This window comes from Tenrec ecaudatus, chromosome 11, assembly GCF_050624435.1.
Source record: "Tenrec ecaudatus isolate mTenEca1 chromosome 11, mTenEca1.hap1, whole genome shotgun sequence".
Lineage (NCBI taxonomy): Eukaryota > Metazoa > Chordata > Mammalia > Afrosoricida > Tenrecidae > Tenrec > Tenrec ecaudatus.
Window position 1 is genome coordinate 111,121,010 of NC_134540.1, and position 19,317 is coordinate 111,140,326.

At 37.3% G+C, this 19,317-nt stretch overlaps 1 protein-coding gene across 2 annotated transcripts in view; it reads right to left on the reverse strand.

The window, feature by feature from the left end:
- The window catches only part of OBI1 (ORC ubiquitin ligase 1), a 64,110-nt gene that overhangs the window by 30,875 nt on the left and 13,918 nt on the right, over positions 1-19,317 (reverse strand). Inside the window, exons 2-5 of one of the 2 annotated variants that reach the window (XM_075563494.1) lie at positions 17,040-17,131; positions 16,715-16,765; positions 15,085-15,333; positions 10,200-10,288 (exon numbers count right to left, since the gene is read on the reverse strand). In XM_075563494.1, the coding sequence (XP_075419609.1) occupies positions 10,200-10,288; positions 15,085-15,333; positions 16,715-16,726 (350 nt within the window). In that variant the 5' untranslated portion in view covers positions 16,727-16,765; positions 17,040-17,131. The remainder of the gene's footprint in view (positions 1-10,199; positions 10,289-15,084; positions 15,334-16,714; positions 16,766-17,039; positions 17,132-19,317) is intronic. The other variant, XM_075563493.1, reaches the window with a different exon arrangement.

The following is a 19,317-nucleotide window of genomic DNA, read 5'->3' on the forward strand; positions in this document are numbered from 1 at the left end:
AACAAATACCAACAGTGACTACACAATACACAGAAAAACTTCAATCAAAAGGACAAAATATTAAAAGCTACAACAACTTTAAAATGGGCCAAAGGGGAAATGCAATAAGGTCCCATTACACTCGAACCTAATTGCATCTCTCATAATTGACTTTACAGTGTTCTCTGATAGTAAGACAACGGCCGCAAGGCTAGTCACATCCCTGGACTATATTCTAATGGCATTCACTGGCGACCTCATCCATGTGTGGACGCTGGAAATCGATTTGGGGCTTGCACTGTGAGCCATGGTATTGTGGAAACTAAGTGTTTACAATTAAATCTCTGGCACCATTTCCTCCTTTGGATTTGGATTTTATTATTTACAATCCTTGGATCACACAAGCTGGTGTTGCTTCTTCATTGTAGACTTATAGTTGATGCCTCACTTAGAGGCCTGCTTGTTTGAACATAAGCCTTTAGATCCCAGATACTATTCTTTTTGATACCTTTGCTGTATCACCAATATCTTCAATGGTTTCTTCATGAGCGTTAGTATCAAGCAGAACCATGTCACAAGAAATAATTGTTCTTAATGCAGGGTTAGCGTTAAGTGTGACTCCAAATTCCATTCATTTATCTATGGTTTAGGTATCTGGTTTACTTTGGAAAAATCATTAGTATTTTATGATACGAGACATTATAAATCAAACCCCTGGGGTATGCGGTAATTGTACTGATAGTGTCATTAATTGAGCCAACAGTATATAATTTAAAATAATGTTGAGAAAAGGAAATTATACATATATAGGCCAGCTTCAGACTACAATATATGAATTGTTGACCTGTACAGATTAAAATATTAAGTGACTGGATACTATTTACACAAACAATGGGGATTGGTGAAAACTTTAATAACACTCATTCACAAATGTAGAGTCATGCCAGTCAGACAAACAAAGGTCATTAAAAAGCAAGGGGATAATTAAAATACTAAACATGTAGTAGTGCCAGGCCCCATTACTTGGGCACCCTCAAAGCCAGAGATCTTTGCAGTGAACACCAATCCCTAACCTTGGGATAATGGTCATCTATTTCTTCTCTAGCTAGGGCATTTCAGTCTTAAGTACAAGGGAGTATACCAGTTCCTTAAAACTGCTACAGGTGAATTTGAGTTAATGCTCGGTTCACTTAGTGGAGTTTGCACATCCAATTCTTCTGGTATGATCCATAGAACAAAGTCCCAGTAGTCTATAGCACACAGCTTGGTTCACCAAGGGCTAGGTAAAACTAGGTCAAAAGTGTTCAATTAGGAGTACAGTACCAGGTATATTTTCTTCTTGGGATCCATGTAAGTAAAATTAAGCATTTGTCCCCCCTACTCCCCATGGACAATTGGTCCACCAGGTTTACATACCAAAAGAAATGTAATCATATATGTTTCTTTCCCCCATTTTGACTTGAATTTCAAGTAAGGTTCACTTATCACTCTTGTAGGAATTTCTATAAACTTAGGGTGACCTTTAGCACCTGTAATCACAGCAACTGAATGGTCTTCTCCCTCTCCTCCCATCTTGAGAAACTGACCCAGCTAAGATCTCCTGTCAAAGTGGTTTTTTTCTTTCATCATTTTATGAAAGAAATTTTATGTATGTTATGCCAATGGTTTTTGCTTGCATAGCTTCTGCTGAGAAATTCGAGCTTATCCTTGTTGATTTTTCTTTGTATTTCCTGTTTTTCCTCAGGATTCTTCTCTTTTCCTTGAAATTTGACTACAAGTTGTGATGTTTTTCCTTTCAAGTCTATCCTATCTGGGGTTCTTTCAGCTTCTTGAATTTTCTCCTCCTTTTGATGTTGGGACATCTTCTGCCAAGATTTCCTGTATTTTCTCTAGATTATTGTTTCTTCTTGTTCTGGGATCCCAAAGAGACTTAGGTTGTTTCTCATGATAGTGTCCCATATCATTCTTTTTTATTGATTTGTGTCACAGTGTTTGTCTTCAACATCACCAATTCAGTTGTTTTCTTCCACTCTATTTCTCAAGTTTTTTATTATGTCATTATGTCCTTGTTTATCTTCCTGGATTCCTTTTGGTTTAAGGAATTTAGTTTTAAATTTCAACTGATATTCTCACGAGTGTTCTTCGTATCTTTTGAAAGAACCTAATCATCATTCTTCTGAATTCTGTCTCTGGTTGTTCCATGGCCTCTTTCAGAGTTTTGGTGACTTTTGATTGTTTGTGCTTATTGTTCTGATTGTTCATTTTACTGTGCTTTGCTATTTCCTTGCATAGTGGTACAGTTATTAGTGGTGTGTGACCTGGTGGGCCATACAGAGGTAGGTGGCTCTGTATAGTGATGTGGGAGAGGTCTAATAGTCGCTGGAGCACATGCAGTGGGGAAATGGAGAAAACAGGAGATAGGCAAATTGAGAAAATCAGGTGGGGTGAGGAAGAAAAGAGAGAGAGTAAAATAAAAGTAAAGTTACCAATAACAAGCAGCTATCTGGATGATTAACACTGTAAAAATAATGAGAAACTGTATTTGAAGAGGAGTAATCAGAATATGAATAGGATTCTTGGATATACATTTCAAGAGGTAAAAGAGAGATAATGAGTGCTGTATAGGGAAGAGGAGGGTTGAACGAGAGAAAAGATGGTGGGGGCGTTGCTGACTGTGTTGACAGTCAGCATGTATGTGGGTGGGGTCTGCGCTCAATGATAGGGGGGCATGCCAGAATCTACAGTCCTGCCTCTTGTTGCCAGGGGAAAATGTGTATTCTCGGGACGGTAGGTTCATATTGGAAGATGACAGCAGAAAAGGAAGTGGGAGCGTACTAGAAAAAAATATGTAAGAATTATACTAGAACAAAAGTACAAAACCTGAAGAAAATAAATAACTAACCTGCCTTGTGTGTATGGATTCCTGTCTGCTCGTTTGGCAGTGTTATGTATGTACATGTTTGCCATGTAGAGAAGTAGGACACCAGGGAAGACAGCAGAAAAGGAGGAAGGGAAAACAAGTGGCAAAAAGTATGGCATGAGTACTGAGAATGTCTGCACCAAGCTGTCCACATAATCTGCTATCCCGTAGGGCCCCCAGTGACCAGTAGTAAGGTAAGAAGTTGGCTGGCTGGGTTTGCACAGGGACTGGGGAAATCTGCTGTGCCAGAGGGGTGGGCCTCAGAGACGGCGTGCAAGCCACTGGCTATTAGTCAATGTGAGCATATCAGCAGGCACTGCTGCTCTCCCATTCTAAGAAGCTTGGGTCTACTTAGCTTTTAGGTTGATTTTCCCACTGTCAGGAAGTACAGGACACCCTTCCTAGGAGAACCGCTGCAGAAAATTGCTGAGAAGATCTTCCTATGCTTCTTATATGGAGGTCATATATTCCCTTGTTACTGAGACTGTAACTCTTTATGGGAGTAGAAATTCTCATCTCTTTCCTGCAGAGTGGCTGATGGCTTTTAACCGCTGACCTTGCAGTTAACACCTCAATTCATAATCATAAGGGCCAATTTACATCAGGATTGACTCAATTTGTCACTAGTTTAGTGATATGGGACACCTGGGTTCAATTTCCAAAGTATTTCATGTGTAACCACTGACATCTATCAGTGGAGATTTACTTATTGCTCCGTTGTTGAACACATTTCAATCCATCTTCCAGTCTGGGATGGACTAGGAAGAAAGGCCTGGAGACTACTTTGAACATCAGCCAATGAAAATCTTACTGATTGCTCACAATAGCCTCAGTCATTGGGATGGCACAGAACCAAGTAGCAATGCATTTCAATGTATATGAGTTTGTCAAGAGCTGGGGAACAACACAATGGCAGTTAACAGTAATGAGAGTTACTCTCAGGGAAACTATCAAACTCCTATGTCTCACTAATGATGATAAGAACAATCAAATTATAGCCAAGTTTGATATAAATGATCTAGGGAGTTTTACACATATAACTTAATTCCACATGCTATGAGTTACTTGCTGAGGGTGAGACTACCTGCTGGGTTAAAGCCTCATGACCCCCATAGAAATGGCATAATCTCTGTTTAGCATGTTTTTTAGGTGCCATTGAATCAGCTCCAACTCATGGCAACCCCATGTACACAAGAACTAAAACCTTACGAGAAAGCAGAACCATTGTTTAGCATACTTAGGGCTATGAAAATAGCACAACTGATCAGAGACCTGGTAGAGAAGACAGACAATTGTTAAATACTTTTTTACACATCAATTAATCAAATACCTTCAAGCTAAAAAAAAAAATCATCATGGAACTCCTAATTCTCTCAGGGACAAATACACATGCATTTTCTGTCAAGGTTTATAAGCGAAAACTAAAGTCAAGAGATTTTAGAAACATAAGAAATGTAATATGAAAGTGTTTCTATTAGCTTCTTCCCATTTTTGATGTGTTTACCACAGGCAGTATGATACTCTTGGCATTCCTCACAAAATAGGAGGGCGATCTATGGTCTATCTGCTCAGAATGGAGAGTGGAATGGTGCTATCTAGCAGTATAAGACGGATGATAATAGTTACAAAGGAGAGATGTAAAAACTACAAAGACTCACTCTGATGTGACTGAGATGTCACTCTCTGTATTTCTTGTGAAGCAGCTTGATATGTGGCTACTACTGGAGACAGGGGACTAAAGGAGAAAGGACAGCTAACCCAGCACTCATCAACAGCTCAAGATGTTTCCTCTTGCTCAGAATGTCTCCCTCCTCACTGAAACAGCAATTTTTCAAAGCCAAAGCTCTTTCATATTAAGAAAAAAGAAAACAACTGTCACTGAATTGATGCTGACTCATATCCTATAGAAGACACTGGGAACAATAGGTTCTTGCCATTTTCTGAATCTAAACTACTATTTCTACTATTTGTTAGTTCACTGTTGGTTTCAGGCATTTTGGCCTCTTGACTATGAGCTTCCTGGAGCAGAAATCTTTATTTTTTTATTATACATATTTTCAGACACACACAGAGAGAGAATTATATAATAGTATACTAACCCCTTGTGATACGTTTTGTGTCAACTTAGCTAGGCCACAATGCTCAGTGTTTTTTGGCAATTAACACCTATTAATTCCACATGAAGTGAGTGAACAACGAAATATCCATAATGGAATCTGCTATGAGCATCACATCCAGTGTAAGAAGCTAGGTTAGCATGCAATACCCTTACTCAGGCTAAGGCTTGATGCAGTCAATTTACAGGAAGTTTCTTCAGAGGTGTGACCTGCTTCCAATATTAGAAGGTACTATGGAAAAGCTTGCTTGCTTTTTGTTTCATATGGATCCTGCAACAGGTCCATCTACCTCTTGATTCTTTGACTTGAATGAATGGCCTCTTATACTGCTTGCTAATTCTAGGAGTCACCAGCAGTATGCCCTATGACCTGCCAACCTTGGATACATTAACCTCCATAGCCACCAGTCTGTTTTCTTCCTGCTGATTTGGAGTTCATTAGTCCTTGAAGCTAGGCCAGTAAAGAGAAACCTGTAGCCTAAAATCTGACTTATAGACTTGGTACCTGCCATTTTCTTGATATAAACTTCTCTGAAAAATATAGGTTTTTCTTTTCTAGAGAACACAGCTTAAGACACTCCTCATTCAATAATTTATCACCCACAATTATCAAGATTTTTGCCTCATTTCCTGTATATATGAGGCTTCAAAAAGTTCATGGAATCCATTATCTTTTTTAAAATTCCATTTCTCCATGAATTTTAAAAACCCTTCATATATGCATACACAGATAGGGTTTCTATGAGCTGGAATTGACTTGAGGAACTGGGTTTAGTTTTGTTTACACACATATTTCTCCCCAGAGTATTATATATGTCCTATTTTTGTATGCATTAAAGTGTGAGCTTTCTCAAATAACCATAAAACATAAATAATGCTAATATTAATTCTTGGTATCATCTAATACCTATTCTGTTGCATATTCAGATTTACACACTGCCTTAAAAATGCCTATTGAAAGTTGGTTTATAATAATTAGTATTGAAACAAGACCTACAGACTGCATTTGGCTGTTATGTCTCTTAGGTGTCTGGATAGTCCAGAAGGATGAGAGTTATTACCACCAATGATTAATTAGAGCTTGTCTCCCTTCCTTTTGGAAGACTTCTTAACAAATGTGAATATTAAATTATTTGAGCTCTAAACATTAAAACTGATTCTCCTTGGGAGTCCATGATAGAAAACCGAAGGTGTAAACTAGTGACTTCCTACAAATGAAACAAATTATTTCAGAAGTGAACGTAGAATTCAGAAAGTGTGTACACAGGCAAAAAATTGCATTTTCTAGGCCGCTAGTTTAGATATTAGGACAATTAACTTTAGCAAGGAATGAAATGACTATTATAAAAGCCAAAAGTACATCCTTTGTAAGACAGCTTGACATTGCATAAAAAGTATTTTAAGTGAAAGTTAAAGTAAAACTATCTACAAGTATTTTAAGAAAAAGAGCCCTAATAGCACAGCAGTTAAAGTTTCAACCGCTAGCCCCCAAGCTGCCAGTTCCAACCCATGCAGTCACATCATATGAGAAATATTGGTAATCATCTCCCATATTCTTGGGGGTCCTCACTGAGTCAATGGGACTCCACGTGACAGAACAAAACTGCCCTGGATGTTTTCTTGGCAGAATCTTTACAGCAGCAGATTGCCAAGTCTTTCTCTTGCAAGGTTATAAGTTGGATCGAAATCACCATCGTTTTGGTTACCAGCCCTGGCTTAACCATTGTGTCATGACCAAACTAAACGAAACCACACCAAACCGAATTCATAACCACTGACTCACAGTGACACTAATACAACAAGGTATAGCTATCCCAATGGTTTTCCGAGACTATACATTTTATGGGAATAAAAAGCCTCATCTTTCTCTCATGGAGTGGATGGTGGTGTCAAAATGCTGATCCTGAAATTAGCCCGATGTGTAAGTACTATACCACCAGGTTCCTCTTTACTGCGACCAAACCTAGAGAATACTGAGCCAGTTCTATTCTATCACATAGGGTCACTATAAGTTGAGTACCTAACAGCAATGCACTAAGATGAGAAATACTGGAGGTTAACAGAAGAAAACAGTAGCAGAGAAAATAAATCATTTACAAAGGTTTTAACCTAGTTATAAAAAGGTGGTTATGTAGATACAGATATAATTTTCCTACAAAGTCATCTACTTGAGAATAATATAAATACTTAAGTCTTCATTGGTCATATGAGATAATAGTCTAGTTTCTGGGTAATATCCTATTTGATGGAACTTCATAGAAAGAAATATCGTCTTAATTTCCCCCTTCTCTGAAGTCTTAAAGTTCTCTCTTTTAAATTACTGTGGACCATTATCTATTCAATCTGCAGAGTATATCAAAGAATGAAGTCATGTGCAGGAAAAGGACATTGTGACATCTAACCAGTGGCCACGAGAAAAAAGAACCAAGGCACATCCTAAACTAAAGGGATAAAGGCATGGGCTGATTTTAAAAAAGAATTTTGTTTGCTTTTATTTTCAAACTCCTGAATTTCCATACAAGACGGGAGCTCTCCTCAGGTGAAACAAGTCTGAGAATTTTCAGCAGTGGTCAGTTTTTCTCTGAATCCCTCTAGAGTTTGGTGATGCTGGCAATGAATCAAACACAAAACATTTAACATCTCAATGCGCTGCAAACTGACCTGGAATAGAGGTCAATTCAAATCACATTTCAAGTAAAACGTTTCACACTAAGGGGAGGGGAGACAGGTGGAAAAGGAAAGGAAAGGGATGGGAGAAGAGTAAGGAAAAGATGCTAAGCCCTAAAGTTTACTGGATTCAGATGAGCGATTTCTTGTTTAGGATAGACCAAAGCCACGAAAGCCAGGTTTCCTTAGGTGATATTCTTCAGTTATTTATTAGATTGGAGCCATGGACATTTAAAAACAAAGCCTTATGGCTGGCATTGAATCTGAAATCTGGTGGGCAACTTTTCAAGAAATAAAAGCTACAAACAAAATAGCTTTAGTTCCATTCATCATCTGTGGGAAATGGCTAATGAACAGCATTAGTGTGACTGGCAAGGCAAGCTGCCAATTACTGATAGTAGCAGAAATTCAAATACTTTCTTAACATATAACACTTCTTTAAGCTTATTTCACTAATTTTTCAAAGCAAGTCATTATCCAAATCAAGCAGAAGATAAGCAGGCTGTCTCAAAGTAAAAGCTAGGCTTCTTTTGGGGTGCCCTGGTGGTGCAGTGTTTAAGCTGGTGCTTCAAACCCAGCAGTTCCACAAGAACAAGGTGAGGCAATCTGCTTCCAAGAAAGAGTTACAGCTCTGCAAACTTTATAGGGCAATCCTACTCTTTCCGATAGGATCAGTATGAGTCAGAAGCCATGCTCTGGTAGTGTATTTGATTTTGGTTGATGTGTCTTTTAGAATTGGCTCCAAAACAAGAACTCACTGCTACAGTCAATGCCAATTCATCGTGGCCAGACAGGGCAGGGTGGTACTGACCCTGTGATTTTCGTTCACTTCTCTCATTTCCCGATACCACACTTGGCTTTACCTGAGGGCAACATTTCCTTCTTTCTCCCCCTTTTAAATAATATGTATTTCCATATGCACGATTGAGCGACAATGATTACATTCTTGGCACTGTGCACCCTTTATTACCCTCCCTTTCTGAGTTGTCCCTCTCCCACTAACATAGGCTTGCTGCTAAGTTTCCTGTCTAGTCTTTTGAGTTGCTGTTGTTAATGTGATTCCAATAAACAGATCTTAAAAGAGCATGACGGTTTGGTAACAGACAGTGGGTTATGTTGGGTTGCTAACAAGGTCAGCAGTTTGAATCCATCAGCTACTCTTTGGGAGAAAGACCAGGCTTTCTGATTCCTTAAAGATATACAGCCTCAGAAACCTAGAGGGGCAATTCTACTCTGTCCATATGAGTCAGAATTGACTCACTGGCAGGGAGTTAAGGCTTTATGAAGAATCCAAGGGATCTTTTTCAGTTAAAAGTTAAAGATGATTCAGGGCAATAAATATTAATTATAAATATTTTAAATTTTTCCCTTTTTTGTTCAGGCTTCTCCTAGAGAAAATTTTATCAAAATATTCAGGAATGGTAGTCAGGTAACGTCTTTTCCAATTACAAACTCAGGTCTATTTCTGCTCAGATATATTTCCCTGTGTGTCTTATCTTTCTCCAACTGAAAGAAATAAAATCTAGTGGCTGGATGAGAAGAATATGTGGAGGCCTGAGATGCCATCTCTTGACCTCAGAGGACAAAGGTTTTTCTCATTGGTCCTTCCTAAGAAAATAAGAACTTCAAATGCCGTCTCTAGTTATGTCTCATCTTCAATTCTTAATTTCTAATTCTTCTGTGCAAGAAGGAAGGGGGAGCAACAGTAAAGGCACAAAAGGCCAACACTGATCATGAAATAACACGAGGCAGTCTGATCCATACACTGGTACAGCTAAGTGCCTTCACGCTAGTTGGGAGATGCCCTTGGGCATTTATCAGCACTAAACAAGCTTTGGAACACTTGCCTGAGCAAGATAAAAGCAAAGGGGCCACATGGCTGTGAGGCTGAGGACCAGAGAGACATACTTGTCGGTAGAGCTAAAAAAAAAAAGCACTGTGGACCAAAGAACTGTATCGTAACCATTTAGGGACTTGTTAGCTTCCTCAGTAAGCCCTATCATCATAAGTATTGTCTGTCAATCCTGTGTGACCTCTGCAACAGATTATCGAACCCAGCAGAGAGGTAATGCTACGGAAGGGATGGGCCGTATCAAAATAGGATAAAGAATGATGGAAAGTGAAGACATGCCTGATCTCTGTCTCAAAGAACTCATGCTTGGGCATACAAGGAGTTGGATTCTCCTGCCCCTTCTGTAATCAGAGGTAAGACAGGGTCCCACACCATTTCCCCAGTACTCTTAAACAGTCACAAGTAAAGTCAATGAAGGTCCCTTTGTCTTAGGTCACATGGAATAATCTCTTCTCTAATCAAATAAAGAAAATGATTAAGAATTATATCCTTTAAAAAAATTAGCCATAATTAAGGCTATGATTTTCCAATAACATAAGTACATACTTGACTATCAGAGGTAAGGTATTCTAATTTAAACCTACAAAGTTTCAATACAAGAGTCAAGTTGAACACATGAATAATCAGAACAATCTGAATATTTGCTCTGTAAGCAAAATACATACTTCTGAGGTGATCTGTTATCCACTTCAGCCTTCAGTCGTAAATTCTCCCTTACCAGGCCACCATTTTCCATTTTCAATTTTTTATTTGCCTTATAAAAAAAAAGTAGAAAATAATTAAGCACAAATCTAAAGCAAAAGTGCTTTGTGAACACAATCACAAGCCATCTCTATTTTATCAAAGAAATAATACCAAAAAACTGAATTTTAGAACATATTCTTCAGCAACTTAAAAACTGGGCATGACTTGTGAAATTGCGAGTAAGACCAAGCGTGTTTCATCTCTATTTCTCTTCTCCCGTCCAGGGAATTGCACAGCTATGTGAGCTAGCAGTCATTGGGGGAGCACACAAATGACAAATGCATGTTGTTCCTTTTTTCTTTTTCATACAACGAATTACTTTCAGTCTGGTAACATTACATCACATACAATTAATGGAAAAACTGATGCAGAAGAGTTCATATTTAGCCATGAGGGGTTTTTTTTTGGGGGGGGGGACGAGGTTGTTCTTTAGAAACATTTTTCTAATGAGTCAACATATGCTTACATCACTTTTATTTCTTCAAAAAGGCTTTCCTAATACCCTTGTCTTGCAACTTCTGGGACCTAAAAATTAAGCTCAATGTTTTCTAATCAATTCCATGCGCTCTCATTTGGTTAAAACAAAAAAAAAACCCATCAAAATTGATATTTTCTTTCTTGAATTGTATGAAAACTAAAGGCACCCTAGCAAAACATTACCTCCTGGAAAATCTGGAAGCTCATTACTGATTCCGGCCAGCTTGAAAGCAGTGTACTTAAGTTTTAGAGTCCTCTCAAAAACGACTTCCTTTAAAGCCCCTAGTAATTGCATTTGTAAATACCAAAGGAATATATGATTTCCAAGACTAGAAATCAGCCTCGGTAATGTGGCAAGAAATGCTTTATTTGATGAGAACACTTACATTCAAAGTTAGTGGGTCACTATGGCTGTCAACGAAAATGTTGAAGCCAAGAAGCTTAACACCAGATTTCAAAAGTTTGACCACTATCTTTAATTAATTTCCAGACTTCACTGTATTACCTGCTCATCCACACAGATGCTTCATGATGATTGTAAGAGAAGCAATAGCAGCATGTACCCTTTTGGATCTAAAGTCACTTAGATTTTTCCAGGTTTCTTCTGAGTTTGGAGCACCTATATATTTTTACTATTGCTCACAAACTAGGATGGTAGATGGTTAATTATTTAAGTGACTGGTAAACACCACTGCCTTTTCTCTGAAGATATAACGAGAGCTATTTACTTCCTCATAGTGATTTAAGCCCTCGAGCATAGTGCCGTTAAGAAGAGGCACTTAGTGAGTGCATCTTGATGATGATGACAAGCTTAAACTAGAAAACTCATTTGATGTCTTTTCCCCATATCCCATTCTGTATCCCGTATTTCAAGGTCTCTCACTATGGCTATCTACTGTTTCTCATCACAGGTTGGCTAGTTCTCAACTACAAGGGATTACTTTCAAGTTCAGAAATCTTAGGTAAATTCAAGTTATGAAGACAGACTTCACCACACTCAACACTGACTCAGCTAGTCCAAAAGCATCATCAGTAACAACAAGGCCAATTGCAAACATTCTTAGTCCTTTTGTATGAATCTTTTGTACTCCTGTTTTATCTTTAGTATGCTATTATTTTGTACTTCACACAAGCTTTTGTCTCTGAGGCCCATATTGTAAAATTTACTTATGCTCAATTTATAGCTAGTACCTAAAATGATCACTACAATTCGAAACAGACTTACTAAATGTCCAAATAATCCCGAGGTCTACTCCCCAGCGAGAAGATAAGGCTGTCTCCTCCCATCAACATGTATAGCCTGGGAAAGCCTGGGGAGAGGTTCTACTCTGTCCTATGAACTGGCAACAACCAAACGACAGTGAAAAGGGTAGTTTTGGGTAGTGAATTTAATGTGAACATTAAGAGAGAAAAGAAAAACTGTGTGTAAGATACATTAAAAAATTTAATAAATCATTTTATTGATTACAGCTTGTATAACAATCCATACATCCATTGTTTCAAGCACATTTGTATATGTTGCCCACATTCTTTTCAAAATATTTTCTTTCTACTTGATCCCTTGGTATCAGCTTTTTTTTTAACCTCCCTCCCCTACCTTCCCACTCTCATGAACCCTTGACAGATTATAAATTATTATTATTATTATTTTAAAATCTTACACCATCTGCTGTCTCCTTTCACCCACATTTCTGCTGTTCCTCACCCTAGGGAGGGGAGTTTATATTGATCATTGCAATCAGTTCCCTCTTCCACTCCCCACCTTCCCCCTAGCCTTCGTGTTATCACTACTCTCATTGGTCCTGAGGGGTTAATCTGTTATGGATTCTGTGTGTCAAGAGCTCTTATCTGTACTGATGCACGTGCTCTGGTCTAGTCAGATTTGTGAGGTAGAACTGGGGTCATGATAGTGGGGGGAAGGAGACATTAAAGTATAGAGGAATGTTGTGTGTTTCGTCAGTGCTATACTGCACCCTAGCTGGCTGTCCCTTCCTTACGACACTTCTGTGAGGGGAAGTCCAACTGTCTACAGAAGGGCTTGGGGTCTCCACTCTGGTTCCCCTTGCGTGTATTGATGATTGTTTGTTTTGGGTCTTCTAGTGCCTGATACCCAATCCTATCGATACCTCGTGATCACATAGGCTGGTGTGCTTCTTCCATGTGGGCTTTGTTGCTTCCCAGCTAGATGTCCACTTGTTTATCTTCAAGCCTTTAAAGACCCCAGATGCTATATATTTAATAACCAGGCACCATCAGCTTTCTTCACCACATTTGCTTATGTACCCATTTTATCTTCAATGATTGTGTCAGGAAGGTAGTAAGCATAACAGAATTCCAGGTTATTAGAACAAAGTGTTCCTGCATTGAGTGAGGGTTTGGGTAGATGCTCATTGTCTGTCTGCTACCTTGAGACTTAACATATAAATATATGTATATAGACCTTTATCCCTATCATTATATATAAATATATTTACTTATGTACGTGCCTATATTTATACTTCCATGTATTTTGCCCCTAGTTATGCAACCCACATCACTCCTATGAATTCAGAGTAAACTTTTCAAATCAAGCCTCATGCTCTAAATAAAACCAAATCCACTGTCATTGAGTCTGACTTAGAGATCCTACAAGACACAGCAGAACTGCTCCAGAGGTTTCCAAAGTTGCAAAGATTACTATATATTTTTCCTAGAGTGGCAGGTGGGTTGGAACTGCCAACCTTTAGCAGCCAAGCACTTAATCCCTGCACCATGAAGGCTCCCTATGATTTAGAGCCAAGACATTTATTGCTGAAGATGTCAAGAAGGCCTAATAACGATAAGGAGATCATGTAGCTTATAGTTTATTGATGGCTCAAGTAGGGGCAGGAAATTTAAGATGACATGGTAGTTTGATAAATACTATCACCTCCCAGCTATCATTCTGTGTTTTCTTAGACAAAACAACATGTCTATGTTGGCCATCAATACCTAAATAAACTACATTTCCCCTATACATGTAACAAATTCACTGTAGTCTCATTAATATGAAAGCATTATGATCCCTCCTTAATTTTATCTTGTCCTTCTCTAAGTGCACACAGCATTTACTTTGCAAGCGGTCGCGTAGAGATGGTTTAGTATGTATACTGCCATTTAAGTTCACTGAGCGTCTGTGAGATAGTATGCAATGGGACTTCTTTAAATACTGTGTGGAGTTCATTGATATAGGAGTTAGTAATTTAGCATAGCAACAGTATTTTTTAGGGTTTGTCAACAAATTAGCAGCCCTGGTGCCGTAGTGGGTTCTATGTTGAACTGCTAACCACAAGGCTGGTAGTTTGAACCCTCCAGTCACTCCATATGAGAAAGAGGACTACTCCTATGATGATTTACAGCCTCAGAAACAGTGAGCTGCTGAATGCAAGGTTAGTGGTTCAAAACCAGTAACCAACTGCACTCAGGGAGAAAACAGGCTGTTTACTTCCATAAAGATTCACAGTCTCAAGAAATCTAGAGAGCAGTTGGACTTTTGCCATAATGGGTTGTTGTAAGTGAGAATCGTCTTGACTGCAGCAGGTTTGGTTGTGGCTTGATAAATTCATTTAGTGTAATCTTGGCACAACAAAAACATTTCCATTTAGCATAATAGAGTCCACTCTGTATATAAAGCTGAAGCCGAATTCTTACTGGTCCCTTTGGTCCACAGAGCAAACAGCACCTGACTGTGGCTTCCAGGGCTGAGGGAAGATGCCCCTCCCTTTTCCACACTGGAGAGAAACAAAAGCTTGTCACTCTTATTTTGTTAGGTGGATGAAAAAATAATTTAGAAGATGAACCATTCATATAAACCACAGTATTCTTTGGTATGTATGGAGTAGTCTAATGTGGCTGCTCATAGCTTTCTTGTATTTAGTAATTAAGACTTAGCTATATAATCTTAAAACTCAGAGAATGGTAGGACTTGAAAAAAAAGACATGGTCCAACTCTCATTTTACAGAGAAATAGGTATGTCTAGGTTTATAATTAAAGGGCTGTCATTGATATAAGCTTTAAAAAATTAAGGCAAACCACAAAGAAAAGAAAATAGATATAGATCCTTTACATTGACAGCATTCCCCTAAAAAAGTCAGCAACTCATACACTCACAAATAAAACCACTTGGTATTTCTTGGCAGTTAATGGCATTTAAGGAGTGAAAGATTATTCAATTGCACATAGATGCTCATTTATGCTTTTGTCCCTCCCTGCAAACTGTCTAATGATCAGTAAACACTTTGAACATTCTTTCCCATTGGACAGAATTTAAAAAGAATGACATAAAATTTAAAACCAAACAAAACACTTACTTCCTTTAGTTTTTCTACATCATCTTTCACTTTTTCATAGATTTCATTGGCTGTTCTCAGTTTTTTCTTCCACTCTTCAACAGTTTCAGAATCAATTTTACTTGGATTATCTGCAGGTGGATGTTTGTCTTCATTGTGGCTGCCCTGCATCACAGTTAAAGGATCCAGAATGGTCTTGATCTGTGACTCCAAGGTGAGATTTTTACTCTTGAGCTCTTCTACCTCTTTCTGTAAACAATCTATTTCATCCTGAAAAAGGATGACATAGCATCACATACTAAACACATTAAGTATGGTAAATGGAAGCCAATGTGTTTTAATTTTATAATCAAAATTTTGCACATGCATATAGATCTATATATCAGAATATTTATGTAAACAGAAAGTCACTTATGGTGGAAATTCTTCAAATGTACTCATTCTTTAAAAAAACAGGCATTTCTGCTTTCTGCATAATTGTATAACCGTGGTTTAAGAACCTGAAATACCAAATTTTTTATTCTATTTAAAATATCATTCAGAAAACAAGAAAAGTTGCTTAAATTCCAACAGAAAAGTCAGTTCCACTTCTTAAGAGAAAGCTGAGGTACAATTAACTGCTTTACTGAGGAGAATGAATCATTAGCTATCTATTGTGTCGAATGTTTCAATTTTCCTTCGCAGTTGACCAAACCAAGCCCACAGCCATTGAGTAGATTCTGACAAGTGACCTTATAATTGAAGTAGGAGTGAAATCTGGTAACATTTCCTTCCACATTTAATTTCAGAAAAATATCATTGCTAGTTTTTCATTTTTAACTTCCTGGACTATGATTCTCCAATGACCACCATGACTATTTCAAATGTTAGCCTTCCTCCTATGGGACTACTTATTACTTTAAACCTAATCAATAGAAGTGTGTAGTACAGGCCTTCTCTGCAATACCATTTATTCCACTATAATGGCTGTTTCACTGAACCGAGGTTGTTAGAAATTCTGTTATTAAAAATCTAATCTGCTGTCCCCAAATAGGAGTCTTAATGGCACAGTGGTTAAAGTGCTAGGCTAACCAAAAGGTTGGTGGTTCAAACCCATCAGACAGTCTGTATAATAAACATGTGGCTGTCTGCTTCTATAAAGATTTACAGCCTGGAAGTTCCACTCTGTCCCACAGGATCGTTATGATTCAGAATTGACTCAATGAGGTGGGTTTGGAACTAAAGTAGCTCAATATGCCAATGATTTCTTGAAAGAATTTGATTAGGACTTAAGTACGATAAATATTCCTTTAAATATATAAGGATATATTATAGGATCAATACAAGTAGTACAATTTTCTTTTTTTAAACATATATACACATTTCAAGTTAATTCTTCTTAACATAAAGTGACAACAGGGCAACTATACAAAAGCACACATATTTAATTAGCATGAAATAATTTGGAAAAACTTTTTCACCATGCCAAATTAATCTGTTTATTCATTGACTTTTAAACAAGAATTAAGTAGCAGCATATCACTTCATATGAAAATTTATTTGCTGGTAGTTGACTTAAGATATATTTACTTTACCAAATATATTTGATTAGGTATACAATCTTCAAAGAATTAACAAAAACAGAATAGAAGGGGTTTTAATCACTGTTTACCAGAGCACGCATCTCTTAACTTCTCAAGGGAACAAACACTTCCAAAATCATCTGTTGAGATATAAACTTAAATTAAAAAAAGGAAATTCTTCTACTTATTCCCTGTTATCCTCAATCCTTTCACTCTTAATATTTAAAAGGGAGGGTCCTTTGCTCTATTTGAAAGAGAGGAAGGGAAAAGAATAATAATATATCAAGTAATTTTTTTAAAAACTGTCATTTAAAATAGTATTTCATTGGATGTTTAAGAAGTTTGAGGACAGAGGTACTTCACTTTTACCTTGAATTAAATGCTGTTATCATTTTAAGCCTAGTTATTAGTTACCTCATATTCTTTGTGGAGTAACTCAAGTCTAGTTTTTCGAAGGTGTTTTCTTACTGCATGACTTAGCATAGGTTCACTTTCACTCGTTCCTCCTACAAAAAAATTAATAAGAAGCACGAATTTTTCATTTTGACTTAGGCAAAATGAAAATGAACTCTTTACTTGTTTTATATAATTCTACCATTTTCCTTATATACACACCCCAGGCTGCCATCTAGACATTGCCTCTATCACAGTGTATAGGAAAAAAATACATATAAACAACATTTTTTAAGAAATACCTTCAGTACAATATCATGTGTGTTTACTTACCTATGTATTTCATTACACTACAGCCCATGAATATAAAGGCTAAATTTTATTAATGTATTACATTTGGATTAGTACACTCTAAATATTAGACAATGGTTAAATAATGATAAGCCCAATTAACTATTCAAACATGCCTGGCTACTGGTAATACAACTGAAAAGACTGATAGTCTTCTTACTGATTCTGACAAATCCAGTTACAAGGACTGAGTCACAGCATTAATTGTACACTTTATACAATTTATAACACTGGTTAAAAATGAACACTTCCTTCATAGTTCATGCTGTAGTTACCCTGCTTTTCCTTGTATTTCTTTCTCAGCACCATGATTGCAAAGGCACTCAATACATGCTCTTTAACAGGATTTTATATCCAAATACAAGGATTGATGAACTATTCTACTTGTGAGAATTCATGAAATGTCACTTAGGCATGACTGAATGAAGATATGAAAAAGAAACCCACAAGAACTGAAGGAGAGAGGAGTGGCAATTAAATTATTTTAATCATCAAAACTCATATCCTGAAGAAAAAAAAAGACTTGACTCATTGGTAAATTTCAATACAGGTAGAAATCCTAATAAATTCTGTAGCAAGCAGCATAGCAGAGAATTCACCTCGTTGACTTCACCCAGATGCCCAAAGAGAAGTTGGAGCCACCTTGAATTCCATCCCTGAAAATCTTAGTTCCAATGGCCTGGTAGTTCTTTTGCTTCTAGCATATATCTTCTCTATGTAAAAAATCATATTTATGTCCTTTATCCTTAATTAGAGACTACTACAAATGACTTATGGTTAGTAACAGACTCAGGATCATTCTCTCTTAACACAAAAACACATTAAAATCATTTTAGTTTTTGCAACCCAAGAAAAAATAACTTATATGGGCATAATAATAATAATAATATATATATACTGAAAATGCTATTTATTTACTTAACTTTGTTCTTGTGAGTTATGTGAGGATTTAAAAGGCAATCAGTTTTATATTTAACGGTTCACCGAACCTCTCATTGTCTACTTGCATCCTTCTTTGGCCATCTCCCTCGTATTGAATATTATCTTCCCCTTCATCCAAGTTAATGCCTGTCTACCCTCCAGACAAAGGGTCGGCATTCTCTTGAGAGTAAAGAGCCAATCGTGATGCTCGCAACAATTTTATAAATGATTTGAGCCATAAATATATTTTTTAAAAACAAATGAACTACTAACTGAATAACATTCTTTAAACATTTTCAATTTTACTCTACAGCCAGTTTGCCCACCCTTGCTCTAAAATGTGACTCCCCTTTCCCATTCCTGGGTCACCATCAAAGTCTGTTTCCTTTAGTGTGAAACCTTTTCTTGATTATTTAATACTTTTATTTTGGTAGCGGTGAACACATACACTATTTGACCTTGTGTGCTTGGCTAACTACACTCAGCATGATGTTCGTAAAGTGCATCCATGTTATGATGCGCTGCCCAGATGGTCATCCTTTAACTGCCATGTGTTCTACTGTATGTACCAAAGCTTATGCATTCTTCCACCAATGGGCATTTAAGTTGTCTTCATTGTTTGTTATTGTGAATAGGGCTGCAATGAACAGAGATGTGCACATACCTATTCATGATATAGCTTTCTTGCTTTAGGATATAAACCAAGTAAAGAGGCTACTGGGTCATGTGGTATTTCTAATCCTAATTTTTTGAGGATGTGCCAACCCACAGCTGTACTGTTTTAGTTAGATCATCAGTAGCTGAGAGTTCCAATGTCTCTGCACCCTCTCCAGCATTTTTTCCCTCAAATGTTATCAGTAATGAGGTGAAGTGGTATCTCATTGTTGCACTGATTTGCATTTCTGAGTAGCTAACAACTAGCTTGAAATGCTCAACTGTTTTTTTTTTTTCAAGGATTCTCAAATTTTATTTCTGTTTTGTGTACATTAATGTAATACTGACTCAAGTTCACCTCCTCACAGTTTTT